This window comes from Rhinolophus ferrumequinum, chromosome 2 (genome assembly GCF_004115265.2).
Source record: "Rhinolophus ferrumequinum isolate MPI-CBG mRhiFer1 chromosome 2, mRhiFer1_v1.p, whole genome shotgun sequence".
Classification (NCBI taxonomy): domain Eukaryota; kingdom Metazoa; phylum Chordata; class Mammalia; order Chiroptera; family Rhinolophidae; genus Rhinolophus; species Rhinolophus ferrumequinum.
In genome coordinates, this window is record NC_046285.1 from 96,862,130 (window position 1) to 96,889,115 (window position 26,986).

The window sequence follows — 26,986 nt, forward strand, 5'->3', positions numbered from 1 at the left end:
TTTGTTGCTTTTACTTCAGTTAACTAGGGATCCTTACCTCTCCTAATCTAGAGGAAAAATCCTGAATTTCTTCCTCTCTTGGACACAAGGAATCCTCAGAGCATTGCAACAATAAAAGTTTGCCAATAAATGACATACCTTGCATTCATTCAGTCAACAAATATTTATTGAGAACCTTATTTATGCAAAACATTATGATAGATTCTGACAATGATACCAAGACACTATCAATGTGTTTTTCCAGATGCATCCAATTCTGTAGATGTGCTAAAACAGATACACCATCCATGTCAGTGTTCACTAAATTCTATAAATGGTGTACAGAGAATGGCAAACATTGCTTATTGGTTTGCCTAAACATTGGTATTTGGTATTAATTTTGAAGGCTAGTAGGAAACAGCAGGGGGTTGGGGAAAGGAAAGACACTTCAGACTATGGTAGAACGTGTAAAGGCAGGAAAAATGACTACACGGTGCTTTTAGTGAAATGTTCTTAGAGGTAAGTTGTAATAATGAAACTTAGGTTTACCTGGTGAATCTAATTCAATCATCAAGGCAGTAGTTAAGATTTTGTTCTCTAAGCATGGTGATCCAGTAACTGATTTCAAGAAGAGAGTGCTGTGATTAACTTGCAACAGATGGGAAGGAGTGAAAATCTATTTGTAATGCTTTTCTTACTTGATCCACTAATATGTCTTGTCATCCATTTTTCCCCGCTCTGTTCTCACCGCCATCACTCAGGTAGGGTTCTGTTCCCCTTTGGTAAACACGTGCCTTTCTCACTGCCATCTTGACACCTATTGCTATTGTCATCTCTGTGGGCTAAACACCGTATGTAGGTTAATGCTCCTAAAATTCATTTCATCAGATGGCTCTCTTACTCAAAAATGCTGATGACTCTCCTTTGTCCACAGAAAGTTGTCCAAACACTTGATTCATCCTCCTCTGCTTCCCAATAGAAATTATCTTCAGTCTTGCTGGGTTCTCTGTTCATGTCTCCAATTAGCTCATTTCACATCTCTTCATTCATCTTACCCTTGTCTCCTTTGGAATAATTCTTTTTTTTTTTTTTAAATTAAAGTTTATTGGAGTGACAATGGTTAGTAAAGTTACACAGGTTTCAAGTGTACAATTCTGTAATACATCATCTATATATCACATTGTGTGTCCATCACCCAGAGTCAGTGCTCCTTCCATCACCATATATTTGACCCCCTTTACCCTCATCTGCCACCCCTCTTCCACCTTACCCTCTGGTAACCACTAAACTATTGTCTTTGTCTATGAGTTTTTGTTTCTTTGATTGTCTTGTTCATGAAATAGTGCAATTTGGGACAATGTAGATGGATCTTGAGATTGTTATGCTAAGTAAAATAAGTTAGACAGAAAAAGTTGAGAACCATATGATCTGACTGATATGTGGGATATAAAACTGGAACAATTCTTTAATTTTTCCATCTTGTAGGCTTTAGCTTAATTAGCCCTTTCTTTATAAATACCCTCTACCAACGTAGATATTTCCAGACTTAAATCTGTATAATTACTATTAATTCACACACACACACAAACACACACAAACACACACACACACACACCTTTGCATTACAAACAAAACATTCTTTCTGTATGTGTCTTATTTCCTGACTATATTATAAAACCTTTATTACCAACTATTTACTGAGTCCTTATTATATACCAAACATAGTACTACATGTTTTATACGTATTAACTGATTTAATCTTCATAACATCCCTATTCCGATAGGTCTGATCATTATTCTCAATACATGTGAGGTAACCTCGTTGATTCTTAATAAATATTTGCTGACTAACATCATAGCTTTCACAAAATATAACAGGTTTTCTTTATCAAACAAAAACTGACCTTTACTTAGCCAAGTCAGTAATCTCTTTTATATACTTTTTCCACCATCTATCCATTTTGACCAGGTAAAGTCAACTTTCATGAAATATAAAAGAACACAAAGATAGAAAGAGGTTCAGAGGGACTGAAAACCCCTTGTCAAATTTTTCTCCTGCCCATTCTAATATCCTTTATTAATATTTATCTTAGCTCGTCTTAAAGAAGACAGCCAATTATCTGGAGTCAGTCCATTGCAATCTTCAACATAGTGACGCATCCTAAATTTAGCACACCCTGTTGGATGTTATGAGTAAAATCATTATAATTCATTGGAAGAATTAAATAATTCCCTGACCTGATCAGCAATGTAGAGCTTGAAGTAACTGGTAAGGCCGCCAGGCTGTAATATACTTTCAACTAAAATTTTACTCTATTATAACATTTTTATACATGTTTCTACATATGGTTTGTGCAAGATTTGAATAAACTTTGCTCCCCTCATTCCCATTTCATTTATACACAAGAACTTTCTATGGATGATGTGAGGAAACTGTTTTGTATTAATTAACATATCCTTTCTTGCCTATATAATAGACAGTGGAGGTGGCGGTATCTCGTCTATTATTTATAGTTAAGCCCTCAAATTGTGTCTGTTTCACCTTTACAAGGTCTTTTTCAATTTCCTCTCTTTGCCTATATATTTTATCAGTTTTATTGAGGTCTAATTGACAAACAATAAACTCAACTGAACGTATTTAAAGAGTAAAATCTGATGAGTTTTGACATTTGTATATACCAAAAATTAAGATGACAATTACATTCATTACCCCTCAAATCTCCTCATAGCTCTGTGTAGTCCTTTCTTTCCATCCCTTTCTACCTCACCCCCCTCTACTCTAGTCCCCAGGCAACCACCGATCTTTCTACCATTTTGCATTAGTTTTCATGTCCTAAAATTTTATTAAATAAAATAAAATTATACCATATATACTCGTTTTTTCTTTCTTCTTTCACTCAGTATACTTAATTTTAGATTCATTCAGGTTGTAGCATGTATCTATAGCTGGTGTTTTGTATTGCTGTGTATTATTCCATTGTATGGGTATAGCATGATCTATTTATCTATATGTTGATGGATTATGGGGTTGTGTACAGTTTTGGGGAATTACAAACACACAAATACTATGAACACTTGTGTGCAAGTGTTTGAAGGACATATACGTTCCTTTCCCTTGGGTAAATACCTAGAAGTAAAATGATTTGATCTTATGGTGTTTAACTTTTAAGGAAGTGTCCATTCCAAAGTGACTGCATCGTGTGTATTCCCATCAGCAGTATATAAGAGTTCAAGCTCCTTCATGTTCTTTTCCAACATTTGACATAGTCAGACTTTCAACAATTTTAGTCATCTATTAAGTGTATAGTGGTATTTCATTGTAGTTTTAATTTGCTAGTGAGTGATGATGTTGAGTATATTCATGGCTTATTTTCCATCAGTATATCTTTTTTCAGTGAAGAAAATTTTTAATGTTTCGTTCAATTTATTACTGGGTTGTTTCCTTTCTTATTTTTGAGTTATGAGAGTTCTTTAAGTATTTTAGATACAACTCCTTTATCGGATGTATGATTTACAGGTGTTTTCTACCATTCTGTGGCTTGTCTTTTTATTCCTGTAATAGTGACTTTTTGAAGAGCAGACATATTTAATTTTGATGAAGTCCAGTTTACTAATTTTTTAAATTAAAGTTTATTAGGGTGACAATTGTTAGTAAAGTTACATGGATTTCAGATGTAGAATTCTGTATTACATCATCTATAAATCACATTGTGTGTTCACCACCCAGAGACAGTTCTCCTTCCATCACCATATATTTGATCCCCTTTACCCTCTTCTACCACCCCCTTGCCCCTCTTACCTTCTGGTAACCACTAAACTATTGTCTGTGAGTTTTTGTTTCTCATTTGTTTGTCTTGTTCTTTTGTTATTTTTGGTTCATATACAAAATAAAGGACAAAAATCATATGATTATAGCATTTGACAAGATACAACATCCATTTATGATTAAAACACTTAATAAAATAGGTATAGAAGGAAAATACCTTAACATAATAAAGGCCATATTTGACAAACCCTCAGCTAATTTCATAATTAACGGTGAAAAACTGAAACCCTTTGCTCTATGTTCAGGAACATGACAGGGCTGTCCCCTATCACCTCTGCATTTCAGCATAGTGTTGGAAGTCCTTGCCAGAACAATCAGACAAGACAAAGAAATAAAAGGCATCCAAATTGGGAATGAAGAAGTTAATTTTTAATTTATGGATGTGTTTATGATGTTGTGTCTAAGAAACCACTGCCTAACTTCATGTCTTAAAGTGTTTTCTCCACTGATTTTTTGAAATCTAATTTCTATCCTCACGAATATGTAAGCTCTTACCTTAAAAATCACCAGTGATGACTTTCCTACATTCAGTGTCAGTTGTTGCCCTCAGTCTTAACTCTATGGCACATCTGACATTGCTGTCCATACTGTCTACTTTGAAACCTTGTCCTATGTCTATTTTAGCAATGCTCCAATTACACAGTTCTATTTCTGTCACACAGAATATTTTTTTTGTCTTCATATCGACGTCCCTTTCCTCTTTCTATTCTCTGATTTTAGATCATTCTTGATCTTTTTTTCTTCATTATTATCAATCTGCATTTCATTAATCTTAAAAGTTCAATTAATGGCTCTACATGAATGCCTCTGTGTTCATAATTACTGGCTTGATCTCTTCCCTGATCTCTGATCCTGAAATAGCAGCTGTCTGTTAGATCATTTCCACTGGGACACCTTACTTCAAATTAAATATTTTTATATACATAGTGCTTTCTCCAAAGTTGATTCCTCCTGCTATGAACTTTATTTCTAATTATGGTACCATATTCTCTTAGTCACATAGGCTTAAACTATTATAAAAATATCCTCACAAATACTCCTATCTCTGTCACATTCCCAAGGATGAGATTAATAGTAAAATATAGCTCAAGTAATATCTCTCCCTTGTTTGCAGTTATCTTGAATTCCTCTTTATTGACCACAGAATAAAATCAGACATCCGTAATTTGTCATTCAAATGTATCAAAATATGGCTCCAACATACATTCCCAAGCATATGTCCTTCAGGTCTTCTTTCTATGACACTCCCAATGACCCTATTTGCCATTCTCAGTGAACGTCTCATGTTGCTTGTTCCCCCTTTGCCTACTTGAATGCTTTTCTATCCTGTCTTTGCTTACCCATATTCTACTTATTCCTTACAGCCTAATTCAAACATAATCATGACCAAGAAGACTTCATTTTTGCTCAACCAGAAGTAGTGTATTTTCCTTTTGAACTCATGTCTGCTTTATATATCTCCTAATACACCAATCATTTCATACCTTATATTTTATTCAGTTTACATCTTATTTTTGCTTCTCAGTAATAATGATATTGAAGACATTGTAGCTTTATTTGTGTTTGTATTGCTAAAAATGTCCAACATACTCTGTTTTTGTAAATATTTATTCAAACAATGAATGAAAAAGCTTTAGTCAATCTATTTATTCAATTTATGCATTTTATTGTCTTTCACTTTTTCTCATATCAGATTGAAGACTTTAATGCAGATAAAAATATATAATCGTAAATGGCTATTGAGAAAATATGGTTAGGGATTGGCAGAGTCTGCCTTAATTTAAGCCATGCTGTCTGATAGCTCCTAATCTGTTCATTTGGATGTAGACATATATCTTCAACCCATTTGGCCCTTTGTTTTATAAATTAGGAAAAAACCATGGTCTTTGGTTCTTTGAGAGCTTTTCACAGTGAAAGCAAAAATTTATTATACACTTCCTAGAAAAATGGGAGACATAGGTTTATTACAGTGCTTGTTTAGGATTTTCTCACGTAACACACTGCAGCCAGAGAAAGAATGCAGTTTACCTCCAGGTCACACAGAATACTAGTTCAGTTATTTCCTTGCATAGCACCTCTCCTGACCTCTTTTTACTCCAGACTCTATGAGTACACGGGAACTCTAGGGAGAGATTTTACAACAAGAGATATCATTTTTAGAAGATAAAGGTTTTCTAGTTTGTTGTTGTTGTTGTTGTTGTTGTTGTTTAACAGAACATGAGATCAAAATAGCAATGCTATGATTTCTCAGCGACTCAGCAATCCCACTGAAATCAATAGGTTTTTGGCCCTAACAAATCTTTATACTGCCTGATAGAACAGCACTCAAGGCCAAATGAAGACTCAGAGTTACCTAAAACATTTGTTTCCACTGCAGCATTACTTATTACACTTCATAAAAGATAGAGAATTGCTCTTCTTGAGTTGAAAGACTGACATGTAAGTGATTCAAGTCTTTATCCTAGTCTCTATTGGTTTCTTGGGTATTCCAAGATTCTGGTAAAGAAAAAAAATTTTTTTTCCAAGCTGAGGAGTTTTTTTTTCCCCGAAAGTTTTTTCATAATTTTTGAAAACCTCTCATCACTTTCATTGACTAATACCTCTAAAGATGGTCTTATTTTATATTCAGGTAAGTTAATCAGTGATTATATGCTCTGAAAACCTGAGAGTTGGTTACCATAAATAGTAACTTTTTTTTTTAATGTTAGAAATAAGAAAAGGAGGTCTGTTTCACTCTCATGCTCTCATATAGCTTATCTCACCAAGAGTTCTTCTCCAGAGGAATTCAAAGAATGAAGGACACTTTTCTACCTGAAATGCTTGTGGATTGGAATATGTAACCAATGGTCTTTTAACTTAAAAAAGAAAAAAGTCCTAAATTAGTTGGTACCTTTAGAATGATATGAAAATTACTAAGACTATGGAAGACCTAATTTTATGATTCAGAAAATAGTGCTTTACATAATAATCACCCAATACCTAGAATTTCAACATTAGGCTTTATCATAAATGAACTGACTTCAGCCTTAATGATCATACATAAAATTAAAGAAATCAAAGAGATTCAAGCTAGAATGACCATGGGTATTACAGAGCATTTGTTAAACTACCCTATTTGTCCAGTGACGACTTTCTTTTGATGTATTGACTTGGAAATCAAAATAGCAAGACAATAGAGTATTGCCAGGCCTCATGTCTAAACTAGAAGGAACTGGTTGGTTTATTCCATGAGAAGTTTAAAGAACTTTTAGCTTAAAAAAGGGGGTGGGGTGGGACGTGGGGGTGCGATGGGAGTGGGTTGGATATGCTAACTGGTCACAAGACTTTTGTACACTTCTGTGACTATTCTGGATCATGTGTTCATTCATCTTCTCCCTTCTCCACAACATTCTCACACATTCTCACCTTTCCCCCTGGAAACAAACACGGGATATTGACAGAGACATAGCTTTCTGAAAAAGGGAAGAAGATTACTTTGCAGGTTGATTACTAGAATTTGAGGGAAGCCCACTGGAATGAAGTGAACATGTTGACCAAATTGTATGGTGAATGGCCATCGTTTTATTCCCTGTTAATTAACATTTATTGTCTGTTAATAAGAAGGAAGTGGGGGAGTGATTGAAAGCCAGCCAGCTCCTGGGAAACAGTCTCAAAGACAGCTGACCAAACAGTGCCTTGATTTGAGCAGGAGGAAAGTTTCCCCCAATATATTAACAAGTACAAAGATTCATCTACGTGGACAGAAGGTGGTACTTTCTTTCAGACAACATGTATGAACATGTACACCTACACTGAGCTTGAAATGAGGAACATTCACTAATGCCATAATCAGAAACTAATTCCTTTGTTAGATCTTTGGCTGGGTCTGCTGGGGTATTAGAAAGTTAGGTGTGCCCACCTGTTAAGGAAGAGTGGGAACAATTGGGCCACCTCCCAGTTCAGCCCCTCCTGCATCTTGACCACCTTAGATCTATTCAGAGATGATGGTAAAAGATCAAAGAGTTTTTACAGTAAGATCTCTATAGGGAGGATTTGGTTCTTTCAAGGAAGTTTCCCAGAGATAGTAAAACTCCAATGGAACACCATAAATGATGTATTGAGTACCTTGGATTGGGTTTATAATGCTGGTGAAGGTGACCCTCTGTAAAATAAAAAACTGACTCTAGGAATTCTAGTTAAATTCTTGCAGTCCAACCTACCACCTTGGAAATCTCCTTTAGACCTTGTGTTGAAAATGGGTGAGTAAAAAAGATGTTATCTTAATAGTGGGGCAATAAATGCCCAAAATTAAGGTCTACACTTTTTTTCTTATTTTATTTTCTTATTTTATTTTTTAAGATTTTTATGTAAAATATAGTTAACATACAATATTATATGAGTATCAGGGGTACACCATAGTTATTCATCATTTAGATACCTAAAGAAAGGATCACCATGATAAGTCCAGCAACCATCTGATACCATAATATGCTATCAGAAAATTATTGACTATATTCCCCATGTTGTATGCTGCATTTTAATTATAATGTGTCGTGGTGTGGGCCTGTTTGGGTTCATGTTGTTTGGGACTCTGTGCTTCCTGGGCGTGTATGTCTATTTCCTTCATCAAGTGAGGAAAGTTTCGAGTCGTTCTTTCTTCAAATAGGCTCTCAATCCCTTGCTTTCTCTTTTCTCCTTCTGGTACCCCTACGAGGCAAATGTTGTTATGCTTGATATTGTCCCACAGGTCTCTTAAACTCCCCTCATTTTTTTAGATTACTATTTTTTTCCCTTTTTGCTGTTCTGATTGGGTGTTTTCTGCTATCTTGTCTTCCAAATCGCTGATTCAGTTCTCTGCTTCCTCTAGTCTGCTGGTGATTCCTTCCAATGCATTCTTCATTTCAATTATTGTATTCTTCACATCTGACTGTTTCTTTTTTATGGTTTCTATGTCCATTTTTATGCTTGTTGTCTCCTTGTTGAATTTCTCACTGAATTCCTTGAGCATCCTTGTAACCATTGTTTTGAACTCTGTCTCTGGTAGGTTGCTTAGCTTCATTTTGTTTAGTTCTTTTTCTGCAGTTTTCTCCTGTTCTCTCATTAGGGATATATTTCTTTGTTTCCTCATTTTAGCTGCCTCTCTGTGTTTATTTCTATGTATAAGATACATCTGCTATGTCTCCCAGTCCTAGCAGGGTGGCCTTATATAATAAGTGCCCTGTGGGGCCCTGGCATAGTCTCCCTGGTCACCCGAGTTGGGTGCTCTAGGAATGTCCTTTGTGTAGGTTGTGTGTGCCTATTATAGTTGAGCCTTGATTGCTATTGGCATGTCAGTGGGTGGGATTGACCCACAGGCTGATTGACTGTCGGGTTTGGCCATGTCCACAGCTTATGAGCTACTGTGCAGGGAGTTTACCCCAGTGAGTGGGATTCGTCCCAGTGGGCTCTGGTATTTGTTGAGACTACTCTTTGTGTATGACACTTGTGGACCTAATTGGTCGGTGCTCTGCTGTGGTCTGAAGCCAACCTCCAAGTATGTTGGTTCTGGGGCCCTTTGGGAGGGGCTCTGGAGCAGGACTACATCACCCACTGCCTGTGACCAGCTTGGGACTACCTGGTAGGAGCTACAAAGTGATCCATGGTTTTTCGCTGCGTGTGCTAAACCTGGAGGCATGTGGGACAGGCCACGCTGTAAACTGAGGATGGTTGCCACCAGTACTGGGCCTGAGGTAGTTCTCCAAAATCCAGGACACTCTGAAGCCTACTGCCATCTACAAGCTCTCTTAAATTTCAGCCTCTGATAAAGCCTTGTGAGGTATGTGAGTTGGGTGAGGCAGCGTCTCAGGGAGTCACTAGAGTGGGAAGAGTTGTGTTCACCTGGTTAATGCAGATTCTCGTTTGGTGCCAATCCTGAGCCTGGAACTACTCAGCAAAGGTCTCAGAGCATGTGGAGGCCAGTCGTAGTCTGCCTTTGGCCTCTGGACTCTGATGGGTTTCCAAGAAAGAGTGCAATGTGGGAGGGGCTGGCTGCTCGTGGAAAAAGTGCCTCCAGCTGTTTGAGAGTTGTGTGGGGCAGGGTCCAAGTGAGTCAGCAGAGTAGTGCCCCAGAGCTCACCAGACCAATCAGATTCAGATTTGATGGTAAGCATAGGGGGTGGCTCAACACATTAAAGATGGCAGCCTACTGTTCAGAAGGATCCCACACGGGAAAATGGCAACTGTTCTCCAGCCTTGGCCTCAAAGCCACATATCTTATGCTTTTGATGCCCCTGAGTTACTGTCTCTTGCTGGAGCCCAAGGTGAGTGCCTGTGAGAGAGTGAGTCTATGCACGGGCCATTTAAGAGGACATCTGGGTTTCCTGCAGCTTTCCGTCCCACCCAAATGGTTGGGATACCCACTGTTTTTCACAGCCAGACGTTGGGGGGCTCGTCTTCCTGACACCAGGACCCTGGGCTGGGGATTCTGGAGTAGGGCTGGGGTCCTTTGCTCCTCCAGTGGGAACCTCCATGGCTGAGGTAGCCCTCCCTATTTTTAACCACCACCTGGAGGTTTAAGACTAGTCTGGTTCACGTCTCTGTCCCTTCTACCAGCCTCGATGTGGTTTCACCTTTATGTCCTTAGTTATAAAACTTCTGTTCAGCCAGATTTCAGATGATTATCCAGGTTGATTGTTCTATAATTTAATTTTAATTTTAATTTGTTCATGGAAGGAAGCAGGCACAGTTTTTATCTACTCGGCCATCTTGGATCTCCTCCAGGCCCACTAAGGTGTACTTTAAAAAAAAAAAAAAAAAAAAAAAAAAAAGGCCATTATTGTGTGTCTCAAATTTGAGGTATCCAAAGGTACAAACCAGCTAGAAAGGAACATGGTTGTGACTGCTGAGTCATGGAATTCCCAAGGTTTAAATAAACGGTGTCAGTATGATAATGTTGCTGCCCAGTATAGGGTATTGAATGGACTAAAAACATTAGAAGATTGTTTGTTTGAACTCCTAACAGGTGTCTTGTTGCTAAAAAAACAAAAGTAAAGATTATTCCACCTTCCCCTCTCCTGACATCCATCACTTTGAGGAGAACGATGAGTTAAGGTAGGTCAGGGTAGAACAAATGTCTCTCTTTTCCCAAGAAAGACTGAGGCCATATAAACTTCTTTAAATTTGCTGGAGAACTTCTAAGAAAAGAGGGATTCAAACTTCTATAGCTCTTTTCTGTATATGTGCCCAAGTCACCATTCTACCCAGTCCAGTGGGAGATAGAGGAATGCTTGGATTCAGATCATGAAATTTTAGAAGATATCACAATAGGGAAGAGAAGATAATGTGACCCTGTGTGTTGGGCGTTTGGGGTCATTTCAGTGTACTTTTGTTTTTGCAAATGTTATAGACCTGTATTTCTCCATTCCATAAATTCCAAAGGGGATTCTTCTGATTGTGAAGAGCTATTTGTAGAAAAGTGCTAGTATCTTTGGGACTCCTTTGAGCTACAAGTCTCTGTGACTATGATTTTGTTGATTGGAGCCTTGGCAAAGGGAGATAACCTCTACCCATTGATTGCTACTTGGGGACTTATTTTTAATAGCCTTACTTAAATACTGAGTGAGATATATTGAATAGATTTGGTTGCAATCTCTATTGGTCAGACTAATCAGAGTAGCCAATACAGTGGTATACTCATGGGAAAATTCATCAGAAGCAGTGCAATGTAGAGACAAGTGTTAGTATTGGGGTGAGAGGTGGGGGGTGGGAAATGTCCCCATAGTTCCCTTATGTTTCTGTATGTCTTCAGAATAGAGTCACTGGTTCCCTCTGTTCTGAATTATCTTTTGATCCAGGCTTCCTGATCTCTGGGTTCCACTCCTATGAAACAAGTCACTGCATATGCAGGTGTCATCTGGCCCTCTTCTGTTACCTTGTGGGAATTGAGGCTCAAGCAATTGGTGCAAATGCTAATACTCTGGCTTCTGCTATTGCCACGAATACTAAAGGCTTTGTCTCTTACCCAGTTGTCTCATGTCTTCTGCCAGCATCCATGAAGCTGTGACAGTCTAATTTGTTAGCTTATAAGTAGGGTAAAATCTCAGACCTTCAATGTTTCTCGTTGCCCGTTTCCAAAGATTTCTGTTTTCTAGTTGAAATTGTGGCTCTGCAATGTCATAACTAACTCTCTTCCTTTAAACAATAATTTAATAACATGAAATTTAGTATAAATGCAATAATCACAATAATATTGAAATAATTATAACAAATATATGTATTTATGTAGTAGTCACTAGGAGATTACTCAAAGTTATTGGAAGATAAAGAAAATGTGATGCCATGTTGAGAACTTATCTCAAAGGCTTAAAGCGCATTAAAATAAGAACAAAAACTGACAGAGTAGCAAAACAAATGTGAATCAAGGCTTAGTTAGTAAACAGTCTTAAATCTGAATAGTAAAGCAATAGATGGATATGCTAGATTTTTCTTTCAAACAATACAGCCATATAGTGTGATCTTCTGAGACTGTTTACCTCCTCCAACTTGGTTAGGTAGAAATGTTTAGGTCCTTTATTTAGCAATTGGCAACCATGAAGGAATTACTCAAAACACCTCAAGGTGTAAGCTATGGAAATCAGGGGCAAAAATTGTTGAATATGTAGCTCATTTATTAACACACCAAGGTACTCCACCAGGGGTCAGCAGCTGCTAAGACCTATTATGAATGAGCCAAAAGAGACATCCCAGGGAAGAACAGCCATGAGACCTGTGAATGCTAGGACAGCAATAATTGTCCATAGAGCCCAATGTTTTGAGTGAAGTTTGCTGGATTGTAGGGAATAAAGACTTTGGAAGAAAAAGGTAGGTAATGATTATGTGTCAGACTCTGGACACACCACAGAGAGGTGTAGGGAGTTGTTCACAGGAAGAGGGTACAGGTATGTTTGTTGGCAGCTGGTGGTTCCTTTCTAGTTTCTTGGCAGTCTTCAAGAGCTGGGTTCCGCCATGACTACTAATGGCTAAGCAGAGGGCACTTCTGAGGCTTACATGCAGGAAAGGGTTTTTTGACAAGATGACAGAAACAGCAATAACCCCTGAGGGAACGATGGCTGTAGTTTTTAGCTGAACAATTATTGAAAGACAAGATGACAGTGTAGGTTCTAGGCCAAGTACCCACGTTTAGCGCTATTTCCCCTTTTGTGCTGTGGTTTCTAGAAATTTTTAGTAATGAATATTGGCAACCTCTGCAGACTTTATCCTCACCTTTTCAAAAGTGGTGCTAAACATAACTCAGTTATTTAGAGGTCAGGAAGGATGTCTGTTTCCAACCATGGACAAGTACTCATTGAATCTCTAAAAGAAGGGGTCTGTAGTCTTATTTACCATTCAACAAACTATGCATTGAGAAAAACAATATTCCAACCTTCATTAAAAGATGGCTGGGATTCTTCAGATAGATTAATGTTTTACTACAGCTGGCATATTAATTTAAAATAAGCCACATTTATGACTCAATAAAGGTATTTAATGTGCTATGTGTGGCCTTTAAGTGTACATACTGGACTCATTAAAAGTTGTTGTGCTTAGTACATTTAAATATTTTCAATAAACTTCTCATGGGGGATACTTTGGTATAGAGTCAGTGGGGCACCAGAATGAGAGTTCTAGCTGCAACTCTGTGTGAGTAAATTACACAACCCAGGCATGTGTATTTCCTCCACTGTATGAGTGAAACTAATACGATCCCTCAAACATTTAGAAATAATTCCAAGTCTATGAAAATTTAACTGTGATAAAAATGAAGGAGCATAAGGAGAACCCATGCAAAAATGGCCGATGGGTCTTTGTCCCAAATATTTAGGCCATCAGCATTTCACTCAGCTCCCGGACAGAGGTATGGAAATCACTTACCTCTGATTGGATGTCTTTCAGAACAAAACACAGTTTAGGATGCTGTTTGTCCTTTGAGGGAAGCTCAGTGAGCCAGAATACAGCATATTGGTTTTTGATTGCCGAGTATTCCATTTGTAGCCTGAGGGCCCAGAGCACTGGGCTTAGTTAGGAGCCCCTCCAGGACCATCTCAAGATCAATGCTTTGATTGCTATCGTCACTTACTATAGGAAATTAAACCAGGCTCCTGGGGACAAAGCCACCCTCAGCCAAAGCCCCAGGAGATAGGACACTAGGAGTAGCCTACTTTAAGCAACTGCTGAACAAATATAGGCTTGAAAAATTAAAGAACTACACTGATTCCTGTTTCCTGAGAAATATTTCTGAGAACTATTTTTCTTAGTGGTAGCAAATGTTCTAACTTGAATCTAGTAACTACACCTGTGATCATTACAAACCTTGACTGTGATTTACTATAAATCCGATCATTAAATAAACGCATTAGAGCACTTTGTGAATATCAGTATAGCTAAAATTTTTAATTTCTTTCTTTCACTTTATCCTTCAGTTTAATAAAATATGAAGTGTAGAGGAAGATACTTTGTTCTTGAGAATTTCAATTACATCAGTTTCCTAACATATAGAGTGTCAAAGTGAATGCAGCTCCTTCCAAAGGGAAAGAAAAACAAGTTAATAACCCGAATGTAAAGGCTGACAGTGTTTATGGTGGAAGAGGGCTTTTTAATCCAGAGGTTACCGTCTGCGCAGTTAATTTAAATAAGCAACATGCCACTGCCCATGAAGCAATAGTGACAGGCTGTGTACTGCTAAGGGAAGTATTACTTAGACTTTTCTTTGATTTTCAGTGTTGTTTCTCATTATATTTGCCAATTAGTGGTTACTGAACTCCTGCAGGGGCCTTGGCCCAGTAACTGAAGCAATACAATAGTAAGTAATGGAAGAATAGCAATGGACTTAACTATTTCCAGTTTTTTACCTTTGAGATGTCTTTGTTCTTATGCCTGTATGCAACCATATTGGTTTTGCCTCTGGGCTCCAAGTAACAACTCTCTTTGAATCCCATTAGTGAGTGTGTTTGTTTCCATAAAGTCAGAGAAAGTTATAGAAAATGTCAGGCAAATGACTTAGTACTCTGCAACCACAAAAAATGTGTTCCTTTAATTTAAAATTTTAGTTAGTCTTTAGATGTTTATTTGCACCTATAGGCTCATGACATATTTTGTTGCTTATCAAAGCTTTAGCTCTAATATAAAAAGGATTAAGTACATACACAGTGTTCAATAAATAATTAGAACAAATTAATAAGAGCTATTTTATGGCTCTTGGCATAATATGCCAAAATAAAATGTTCTTAAAACTCACTATGCTCGGCTTTCAGGAGAAAAGCAGGCTGTTGAGTTCCCCTCTTGGAGAGGCTAGAGGAAGCATTGTCCGTGCACAAATCCTACCAGACCCATTCTGTGAGGCAGGAAATGATTTTCTGATCCACGAAGAATATTCTGTGGCATCTACCCATTGAGTCATTTGTACAGTTTTTAAGAGTACTGCATAGACTCTCTGGGTCATGTTCATACCATTTATGTCCTTTGCACCAATAATGGTAGGTTTTTCTTGATATCTGCCCTGAAATTTAAATCCAGTAGAGAGAAATCATGAGCATAAACTGAGGTCGAGGTCCAAGAATATCAGATACAATGTCAAATGATGTCTTGAATATATTGACACAAACCCTCCACTAAGCATTTCTTGGGCATGAGGTCATTTAGTTGTCACAACTATCCAATGAATTAGGCATTATCTCCATTTTACAATGAAGGAGCTAAGTCTCACAAATGTTATCTTCTTCCAGGGCACACAGTTACTAAATGGCAGAATTTGGATTTGAACAAGGTCCAGTCATAATCCAAGGCCAATTCTCTTCCCACTACACTAAACTGCCTCCCAAGCATCTCTTCAGAACTCCACACCACTGTCTGTCCCACTGCCAAGAGTCTTCAGTACCTGAGCCCATACACTTTCTCTCTACAAAGAGCTTCGATGAGCTCCATGCTGGGTGAGATACCTACTGGCGCCTTCTTCAACTAACTTCTCCTTGAGGGAGTGATCCCGCTCAGCCTGGAAAGAGTTTGGTGAAGGTTAGAATGAGGAACAGAGTAGCTTGGAAAATGAAGACTTCGCTTAACACTGTTGGTCCTCTCTCCTGATATGCCGCCCACCCCACCCCCAGTTCACAGACACATACCACATATGGCCACATTTCACCAACATCCTGTCTTCCAAACACCCAGTAAAGGAATATACACATGGAAGCCATGTGGAATGGGTGTGTTTTGCCATTTGTCTCCAGAAACTGTGCTTTAAATGAGCTGAACTCTTACCAGGCACACCTATTGGAGTTGCATTAGTAACAGCCTTCACTGTGAATGAATTTCATCTCTGTTTACATGATTGGCTGTGACTGGAATCCGGAGAAGCTGCCATGCAGATAAAGCCTCTCCTCACCTTCGCCAGTGCTGTGTGGCTGCCATCACACTCATGGCCAGCAGCTTTAGGCCAAAGCCTTGCTGCAGGGACGCTGTGCTGTGGTGGCTCTCATGTGTTCTCTTACAATCGATGAGATCCAACAGTGTTCATTCAGCTTTTTCCAGACTGGCCTCAGCTGCGTGTCAACTCCAGCCCTCTACAGAAGCACCCGTGTAAGTGGTGGTTTATAGACTTTTAGGTTCAAATATTCCTCTTTGGGATGACCTGTGTCTAACTCACCCACAAAGCTGACAGGTCAATCAACATTCCCTTTGTCATAGACGCAGAGATCCTTGCCAGCCCACTGCGACAGTGCACGGCGTGTGTTTCTTAAGCATTTTCTTAGTAGATGGTGCTACTTGAAACTTTCAAGATACAAAACAGCTAATCTCTCATTTTTTTGGATGACTAGTTTACCTAATCAGACAGAGATTTCTGGGTTTATCTATAAATCACTACCTCCACCCTTCGTATTGAGTCTTTGATCTAGCTAATCATACTGCTAAATCTTACTGAGCATTTTCTGTATACAACCCAGGTCATGTGCTGAACATCAAATTACTAACCTATTAAGTCTCCCAGTGGCCTTATCATTATCATCTCAATATTGAAGTTGAGAAAAACGAAGTGGAGAGTGGTTAAATAACTTGCACATAGTACACAGTTGGGACTCAAATAGCCTTCACCCAGCACAGCTAAGATTCAGAGCCCTAGGAAATCTGACTTCAGAATCCACGCTCTTAACCGCTACATTATATTGCCTGAATAGAGTAGAAATGCACTTAAGAGGACACACACAGCCTTACAACAGCCAAGCGATTCTAACAAAATCAAAGACTCTTCACACATTTCGACTCCATGGTTCTATGATCTTCATAGTAAGCATGAGACCATCTGTTGCTGCTATCACAATATGTTCTTTTATTCTGGTTCATACCATTCAAGCAATGGTAAGGGAACAAGTTCTCTTTTTTGCCTCTAAATATTTGTACTGTCATCATCTGGTGGGGGAAAAAACAAAAACCTGTAATATAGAACCCACAAAAGCACTGACTAAAAATAACAGAATGACAATTAAGTTTGTGATTTTACATGAACTAAATTTACTTAATACAAAGAACATTTTCCAACTCAAAAACAGCTTAAGAAATAGTGAAAAGAAGAATAGTAGAAATGTAGTGACAATGCTAAACTTGAACTCACATATTCAAGTCTCTGGTTACTATGTGGCTATGAAGTCTATCAAGGTGAAATTCAAAATTCTCTTGCACTTTCCAAGCAATAGAGTCAAATCTCATAGTTATTTAGAAGAATGTTGTGATATAGAGGATAAAAAAGTGAGTGGACAGTGAGTAAACACAGATTTAAGTTGTGGTTCTGATGTCATTAACTATATGGACAACCTCTAATAGAGTTGAACCTGTCAGAATTCATAGGGCTTCAAGGTCTCTTTAAATTCCAATATTATATGGATTTATTTTCTAAAAAAAGTTTATCAAAAATATAGCTAGAATACAATATTATATTAGTTTCAGGGGTACACCATAGTTATTCAACATTTATATACCTAAGAAAGTGATGACCATGGTAAGTCCAACCATCTGACACCATCCCACATTATCACTGCATTAATGATTATATTCCCCATGTTGTACATTACATCCCCCCCCCCATTTTGACTGTTTGTTTTATATCTGGAAGTTTCGACCACTTATTGCCCTTCATCTTCCCCCCCGCCGTTTTTAAATTTTTAATTACAGTTGACATTCAATATTATTTTATATTAATTTTAGTTGGATAGCATCGTAGTTAGATATTTATATAATTTAAGAAGTGATCTCCCTCACTAGTCTAGTACCCACCTGGCAGTACACTTATTTATTGCCATATCACTGACTATATTCCATATGCTTTATTTACATCCACATGACTATTTTGTAACGACAAATTTGAGCTTCTTAATCTCTTCACCTTTATCTCTCTGCCCTCCCATCTACCATCCCAACAAATCTAGTACCCATCTGACACTATACATAGTTATTACAATATTATTGACTATATTCCTTATGCTACACCCTACATACGCATGACTACTTTGTAACAACCAATTTGTACTTTTTAATCCCTTCCCACTTTTTCACCCACTTCCCCCGCACCTGGCAAGCATCAAAATGTTCTCTGTACCTATTTATGCGTTAGTTTCCATTTTGTTTATATGTTTTGTTCTTTAGATTACACACATAAGTGAAATCATAATACATCTGCCTTTCTCTCCTCTACACTCCCCTCAGCAATACCGCTCTCCTTTATAATACCCTCCAGGTCCATCCATGCTAGATAGCAAGAATCCATTCCCTTCCATGGCCGAGCAATATTTCATTGTGTATGTGTATCAACTCTTCTTTATCCATTCTTCCATCAACAGGCAGTTAGGCTGCCTCCACATCTAGGCCATTGTAAACTATGCTGCAATGAACATATGGATGTACATGTCCCCTCGAAGTAACGTTCTGGATTTCTTCAGATAAATACTCAGAAGTGTGATTACTGGGTCCTTCTTTGTCTCTTGCTATTGCATTTGTTTTAAAGTCTATTTTGTCTGCTATAAGTATTGCTACCCCAGCTTTATTTTTCTTTTCCATTGTTGTGAAATATCTTTTCCCATCCCTTTATTTTCAGTCTGTGTGTATCTTTCCATCTGAAATGATTCTCTTATAGACAGAGAATCTGGGAATGCAGATTGGTGCTTATGTAAGGGTCTTGTTTTCTTATCCATTCAGCCCTCTTATGTCTTTTGAGTGGAGCACATAATGCATTTACATTGAAAGTAACAAGTGTTGGAGAGACTGTGGAGAAAAAGAAACCCTCAGACACTGTTTGTGGGAATGCAGATTGGTGCAGCCACTATGGAAGGCTGTGTGGAGCTTCCTCAAAAAATTACGAATAGAATTACCATATGACCCATCAATGCTCTCCTGGGTATCTACCCCAAAAATCTGAAAACATTTATCCATAAAGACATGTGTGCTCCAATGTTCATTGCAGCTTTATGTACGGTGGCCAAGACATGGAAACAACCAAAATGTCCTTCCATAGATGAATGGATAAAGAAGTTGTGGTATATATACACAATGGAATACTGTTCGGCAGTAAGAAAAGATGAAATAGTACCATTTGTGACAACATGGATGGATCTTGAGATTATAATGCTAAGTGAAATAAGTCAGACAGAAAAAGTAGAGCAACATATGATTTCACTGATATGTGGTATATAAAACTGAAAACAACAAAAGAACAAGAGAAATAAATGAAGGAACAAAAACTCATAGCCATAGACAATAGTTTAGGGGTTACCAGAGGGTAAGGGGGGAGGGGGGCTCTAGAAGAGGGTAAATGGGGTCTAATATATGGTGATGGAAAGAGAACTGATTCTGGGTGGTGAACACACAATGTGAAATATAGATAATGTATTACAGAACTGTACACCTGAAATCTGTGTAACTTTACTAACAGTTGTCACCCCAATAAACTTTAATTTTAAAAAATAAGTAATATTGATAGATATGTAGCTATTGCCATTTTATTATTCATATTTTTGATTTTTTTTTCTTCCATCTTAAAGAAATCCTTCAAACATTCCTTGTAGTACTGGTTTGGTGGTGATGACTTCCTTTAGCTTTTTCTTGTCTGGGAAGCTCTTTATATGTCCTTTGATTTTAAATGATTACTTTGCTGGGTAGAATTTTGGTTGTAGGTCCTCGCTTTTCATCACGTTGAATATTTTCTGTCAATCTCTTCTGGCCTGCAAAGTTTCTGTTGAGGAATCAGCGGACCAGCTTATGAGAGCTGCCTTATAAGTTACTAGTTTCCTTTCTCTTGCTGCTTTTTGAATTGTCTTTTTGTCTTTTACCTTTGCCATTTTACTTATAATGTGTCTGGGTGGGGGCCTGTTTGGGTTCCTCTTATTAGTGACTCTCTGTGCTTCCTGAGCTTGGATGTCTAATTTCTTCTCCAGATTAGGAAAGTTTTTAGTCATTATTTCTTCAAATAGGTTCTCAATACCTTGCTTCCTCTCTTCTCCTTCTGGTACCGTTATGATGCAAATGTTATGCTGTCCCAGATATCTCTTAAACTCTCTTCATTTTTTTTTTGTATTTTTTTTTCTTTTTGCATTTTCCAGTTGGGTGTTTTCTGCTACCTTGTCTTCCATATCTCTGATTTGATCCTGTGCTTCATCTAGTCTGCTGGTGATTCCTTCTAGTGCATTCTTCATTTCGGTTATTGTATTTCTTTATTTCTGACCTTTTGTTATGGTTTCTGTGTCCTTTTCACGTTTGCTATCTCTTTGTTGAAGTACTCACTGAGTTTTTTGAACATCTTTATGACCATTGTTTTGAATTCTGTCTCTGGGAGGTTATTTGTCTCCATTTTGTTTAGTTCTTTTTCTGGAGTTTTCTCCTTTTCTTTCATATGGGATATATTTCTTTGTTTCCTCATTTTGGCTGCATCTTTATGTTTGTTTCTATGTATTATAAAGATCTTCTATATCTCCCAGTCTAGTAGGTGCCCTATCTCTCTGGTCACCAGCTCCAGGTGCTCCAGCAGTGTCCCTTGTGTGCTGGAGGGACTGTTACTGCTGTTATAGGTAAGCTGTGATTGCTATTGGTACCTGAGTGGGTGGGACTGACCCTCAGGCTGATTGGCTGTGGGGTTTAGCTATGTCCACAGGTTACAGGCTGCTCTGTGAGTGTCTTATCCCACTGAGTGGGATTTGCCTCAATGGGTTCTGGTGCCTGTTGAGATCACCCTTTGGATGTGCCACTTGCACAGCTAACTGGGTGGTGCTCTGCTGTGGTCTGAAGCCAACCTCCAAGTATATTGGTTTTGGGACCTCTTGGTTCTGGTGCAGGCCCAGGTCACCTACTGCCTGTGACTTACAAGGGAGCTACCAAGTTTTCTGTGGTTATTCAATACCTGTGCTAAACCTGGAGGCCTGTGCCAAAGAAGGACTGTGAACTGAGGATGTCTGCCTCCAGCACCAAGCCTGGGGTAGCTCCACAAAAAGCCAGGACACCCCAAGGCCTGCTGTCACCTGCCAGGTCCCTTAAGGTTCAGTCACTAATAAAGCCTCGTGTGGTATGAAAGTTGGGTGAGGCAGGGTCTCAAAGACTCTCTAAATTAGGAAGAGTTGTAGTTACCAGGTTAATGTAGTGATTCTAGGTTGATGCCAATGCTGAGCCTGGAGCTACTCAGCAAGTCTCAGAGCACACCAAGGCCAGTCGCTGCCCGTCTGGTGCCCATAGACTCTGATAGTTTTCCAAGAAAGAGTACAATGTAGATAGGCTGGCTGCTCATGGAGAAAGTGGCTCAGGTGTTGAGGGAGTTGGGTGGGGCAGAGTCCCAATGAGTCAGCAGGGTTCAGTGAGCAGAGCTCACCAGACCAATCAGATTGAGATTTGGCTGTTGGGGGTGGACTCAGTACAAGAAAGATGATGCCCGCCTGCTGACAGCATGAGAGAAGGCTCCCTCACAGGGAAAATGGCAACTGACCTCCAGCCCTCGCCCCCAAAGCCACACACTTCAGTCTGCCCCCTGTAGGCCTCTGACACCCTCTGAGTCACTACCCTCCACCTGAGCCCAAGGTGAGTGCCTGCTGGTGAGTGAGTCTGTGCATAGTCCCCTTAAGAGGATGTCTGTGTTTCCCACAGCCATCTGTCCCACATGGATGGTTAGAATCCCCACTGTTTTTCACAGCCAGATGTTGTGGGGGCTACTCTTCTCACACCAGTACTCCAGACTAGAAAGCCTGGTGTGAGGTTGGGATTTCTTGCTCCTTTGGTGGGGGGGACCCCCAGAGCCAAGATGTCCTTCAGATTCTCATTTGCCGCATGGAGGTTGAGGGCTAGCCTGTTTTGTGTCTCCACTCCTCTTGCCAGTTTCAACGTGGCTTCTTCTTTATATCCTTAGTTATAAAATTTTTGTTCAGCTAGACTTCAGATGATTCTCCAGGTTGATTGTTCTATAATTTAGTTGTAATTTTAATGTGTTCATGGAAGGAAGCAGGCACAGTGTTTATCTACTACACCATCTTGAATTATGGATTTCTAATATTAGCAATACATGATATTTACATTATATTATATTATATTATATTATATTATATTATATTATATTATATTATATTATATTCTGGATTCAATGCTAAGTGTTTCCATAGATAATAACCAGTAGCCACAGTGTAATGTTGACTTTTTAAGTACTCAAGTTAGTCCTGGTTGAAACTTTTATTGGTCTATAGCAAATAGTGTCCTAGTGATCTAAAATAATTAACATGCTTTCCAATCCCAGCTTAGTACCAAAAGGTCCCAAAAGAGAAAAAAAAAAACATTTGTTTTCTTCTTTGGAAACAGCAGAAGACGCATTAATTCACTTACAAACACATGCACAAAAATTTGTACTTAACGAAATAAAAGTTCCTAAATATCTCAGGAATCAGTTCATCCAAATTAGAATATGTTATGTCCCTCACACATTCTGCACATTCTTCATTTACTAGGCAATTGCAAACCACCAGTAACACAGCAAGATGGTTCATAACTATTAGAAGATTCCAGGAGTTGTGGCCCTGTTGTGACAGGGACCAGAGGTCTGCAGGAACTGAGTTCAGGGCTCTGAGTCTGGCATTGACTAGATTCACATTCTAGAGCTTGGCAACTCTTAGACACATAAGTCTTTGGTGGACAACACTTTGCTGCATAGCTCACAGGTTGACAGCTCTGGATTGCAAAACCTTTTCGCTGACTGCATCCTGATTGACAAGGCTGAGAAACACACTTCAACACTGTCGATGAACTTCCTGATTCGCATGTTGTCTTTTCATGGGGCCTGGAATTAGAACAAGTAGTTTGGACAACTCTGTGGAGGCAAGCACTTTGTACACCGCTGTCCTCTGTGCACAGTTCCTGTTCACAGTTGGATACTTTGCTGCTGGTGGTTTCACTGCAGGTTTCTTGAAAGTTGTCCAAGAGCCAGGTCCTGTCATAGCAGCTGCTGGGTAAAAAAAATCCATCTTCAAAGCTTATAGGATTAGACCTGTGCACAATGGCAGAGAGTGGTGGGGCATTGTAAGAGCTCCTGAGCGAGTAGCAGTGACTCTGAGACATATTGTTAAAACCCTTGATTGAAGTTGATTATAAGGACCTAACATGCTGGGTCTGAAGTTCTTTGCTGGGGAGATTATATACTCAGAAAACTGGGTGTTGGCTTCTTCTCAAGACTCCTTTCCACCTCATTGCTTAAGCTAATTTGAAGGATAACATCTCATTAGCACTTTGTTTAGTTACATGTGAAGATGACGTCTTATTAACAAACAAGCCAGCCCATTTTGAATCTTTAAAACGGCTTTCATGTTAGCCCCAAAGCTGACTCATCAGGAAAGGGTTTGTTAAATATGAGTCCCAACATGTCACCCAAGCTAAATTTTATTTTTCCTGAGTCACTGTGACTCTCCATATTGGTAAATAGATAACAAAATATGTACAACTATGTGGAAACAGCCAATGTAATATTGCTTGATATTCAGCATTGGAGCTCTGAGAGATCCCACCTTGGCAGAATGTGATAATATGATCCAGACATTTTCAGTCAGAAATCAATCCAATGGAGCCCACCCTCATCCTATTCAGATCTTGGTCTGCCCAGTTGGTCAGAATAGGGAGGAGCTCCACGATGAAATGACTTCCTACTGTTCACCCAAAATACTGAACGTGGCCATTGCCCTATAAACATCTTTCCATTTGTGAAAACATTTTCCTCCCCTCATCTTGTTGAAGGCCAGATTTTAATGTTGCCCCTTTATAAAGCTTTTTCTTGATCTTCCTATTTAGAAGTTATTGCTGCTTCCTCTGTATTACCAGTGGATTTTGAAACATTCTTTATTATGATGTGTTTTATACCAAGTAGTTTGTTTAGTTCTCTTTATGCATCTCCAAGGTTGATAATTTGTCTTTGTAACAAACCTGTTTCAGATATGCTTTTCATTTTTGTTTATCCAGTGTTTTATTTTTTTGACTGCCAGATGATGATCAACTCCTACATTTATCACACGAGCAGGTGCTTCTTAGCATAGTTTCATACTCATAGCACAAGTACCAGCACAATTTCTATAACACATTCTATAATTTACTTAGGTCAGCTTATGACAGTGGAACAACAGAAGTATATTCTAATAATATCACTCTGGTATCCCTTCCTTAGATCGGAAGAAAGCCATAAACATTCAAGAACTTTGAGCAACACTTATACAAACTCTTCCTTGATATGTAATGGACTGGAGGTATTATATATTGAAAAGGACACATCTGGATACATTTAGCTTGAGAAGCTGTACACTCAACTTGTGTATAATGCCTATATAACGCATGCAAGTGACTTATAATTTTGAATGGCTACTCTTGTGTGATTAAAGATCTCGTTATGTCTTCCCCATGAACCCTACCACAACCCATTTAATTCTTATGCATATTTGCATTGATCATTGCACAGAGGCTTTCACTGTAGCTTGTGACTCTCCTGCTTAAAAGTATTAAATGGATTCTTGTTGCCCTTAGAATAAGATCCAGTCCCCTTAGCCTGGCCTACAACACCTTGTGAGACGTGGCTGCTACCTATTTTTTTCTAACTCCAAACCTTGTCATTTCTCTCTGCCCAGTATGTTTCATTCTCTCAGGTCTCTCCTCGTTCTTTGAGCATATAAAGCCTTTTCTTGCTTCAGAATTTTGCCCATGCAGCTGTCTGCTTCATTCCTTCACTGCCGTCTCCTACTCTATACACAGCTGCTTACCTTATTTTTTGTGTCTCAGCTTAAGAACTCTTACAGTGGCTTTCCTTCATCACCCTATTTGAAAAAAGATTCAATTTTCAGGGTCTAATTTTTTGTTTTTCCTTCATATAACTTATCTCATTTTACAATGGTTTTGTTTCTTCATTGTGTTTTTGCCACGACACTGAGCGTTCCATAAAGGCAAGAAGTACTTGTATGTATAGCTTTCTCACTTTTGTATCTCCAATACACGGAGCACAGTGCGTGGCTGACACATAATCACAGCTCCATATTTTTAAAAATTAATAAATAGAAGGTGCGACATAAACATTTATTTCAATTTTAGTTAACTATCTGAAGAGATACATCTCTGAAACCTTGACATACCCAAGATTTCCAAGATTGACAAGAGTACTGAGCTGAAAAAAAAAAAAAAGCCTACCTATGAGGTACTTTTTTGTGCAATAAGAATAAAATTATTAAGGAAGCCACTTAATAGCATAGCACAAGCTGAGTCAGTTATTCAAAAATAATGTTTGATTGTATGTAGGCATGTTTTAAAAAGCTTTTGCTACGAAAAAGGGCCCGACTTGATGCTGGCAGCACAGAGTCCTATTGACAAATTCTGAGTGGCAAAGGCAGGACATCATCTAGGTCAGCGTTCACACAGTTGTTTCCAGCAGACATTCCTCTTATTACCATGTGTAGTAAATCAGTGAATACCTGTGCAATTCCAAATCTCCAAATGCCGGATAGGAATATTAGGTCTGTCATGTGTGAATAAAGCCACTCTATGAGTTCTTTTCTCTTTAGGATGAGGCATTAACTTGCACATTCTGTTTAATCGAGTGCTGCGTTAATAGGTGTTCCAGCGTACAATTTTGAATCAATGAGTAAATACAAATTTTGGCTGGTGCTGGATTTATAGAGGGAGTTACGTGGCTTATTACTCTGGAATGAAGTAGGCTAGGGCAAACTGGTCACCTTGCAATTGTTTTCATGCAACTTATTAAAAACTAGGTATTAGCTTTGTAGTCATTAGAATAATGATACTTAATGCAGTCTATCTCCTGGTATTCTTGAGAAATAAGTGGAAATAGTGACATGATTGCTTATGGTGACTGGAAACTTTGCTACTATAATAAAAGTTGAACAATTCCCTGGTCTCTCCTGCTCTTGAAGTATACAAATGATTACATCTGCAGTGACACCTCCTAACCACCAGAGGGTGAAATATCAACATTTGCTATTGATTTACCTACAGTTAAATATCAAGTTGTATTATAATAAATAAGCAATTAAAGATACGGATTTTAGTGTCAGACTGCCAGGATCCTAAGCCAAGTTCTACAACAGCAAACTGTAACCTTAAATATTTCCCTTAAATCTCTATACCTTGTCTTCTTAATTTTTAAAATGAAAATTATAAGGTTATTGACCTCATGAGGTTGTTTTACTGATTAAATGAGATGATATACATGTATATACACACACACACACACACACACACACACACACACATATGTATGTATATATGATTGCCTGCCACATATTGAGTGATTAATAAACAAAAATAGCAATTATTTCTGATCAAGCTAAGGATCTTCATGTAGACCAAGATGTTGTTCTTATGGCAACATCATCTAGGATTGACATAAAGCTATAAGGGAAAATAAATACAGTATCCTTTTTGTGTTTGAGATTACGTTCTTTGTGTTGTTTGTTGTACATTTTGCACATTCACACTTTTAAGGGTCGGATTGCATTTATCATTCCCATTGAAGGTCTACTCAGCCTGTCTCCCTCTCTCAAGAGCTTGGCATTTGGTATTTATAAGGTTTACTAGTTTACATTGCTTTTATATTTGATTATGTGGCTGTTCTGGACTTTGAATCACTTGTTCAACTGTATTAAGGTTAAAAAAAATAAAAAAAAAATTAGAGTCACCCTTAAATATCATAATTCAGCT

At 38.3% G+C, this 26,986-nt stretch overlaps 1 protein-coding gene across 1 annotated transcript; it reads right to left on the reverse strand.

Moving 5' to 3' along the window:
* Window positions 1-22,741: 22,741 nt before the first annotated feature.
* LOC117032111 (keratin-associated protein 27-1) lies at window positions 22,742-23,359 on the reverse strand. The gene has a single exon (XM_033123327.1). It carries the CDS (start codon window positions 23,357-23,359, stop codon window positions 22,742-22,744), a length of 618 nt encoding a protein of 205 aa, XP_032979218.1.
* Window positions 23,360-26,986: the final 3,627 nt, after the last annotated feature.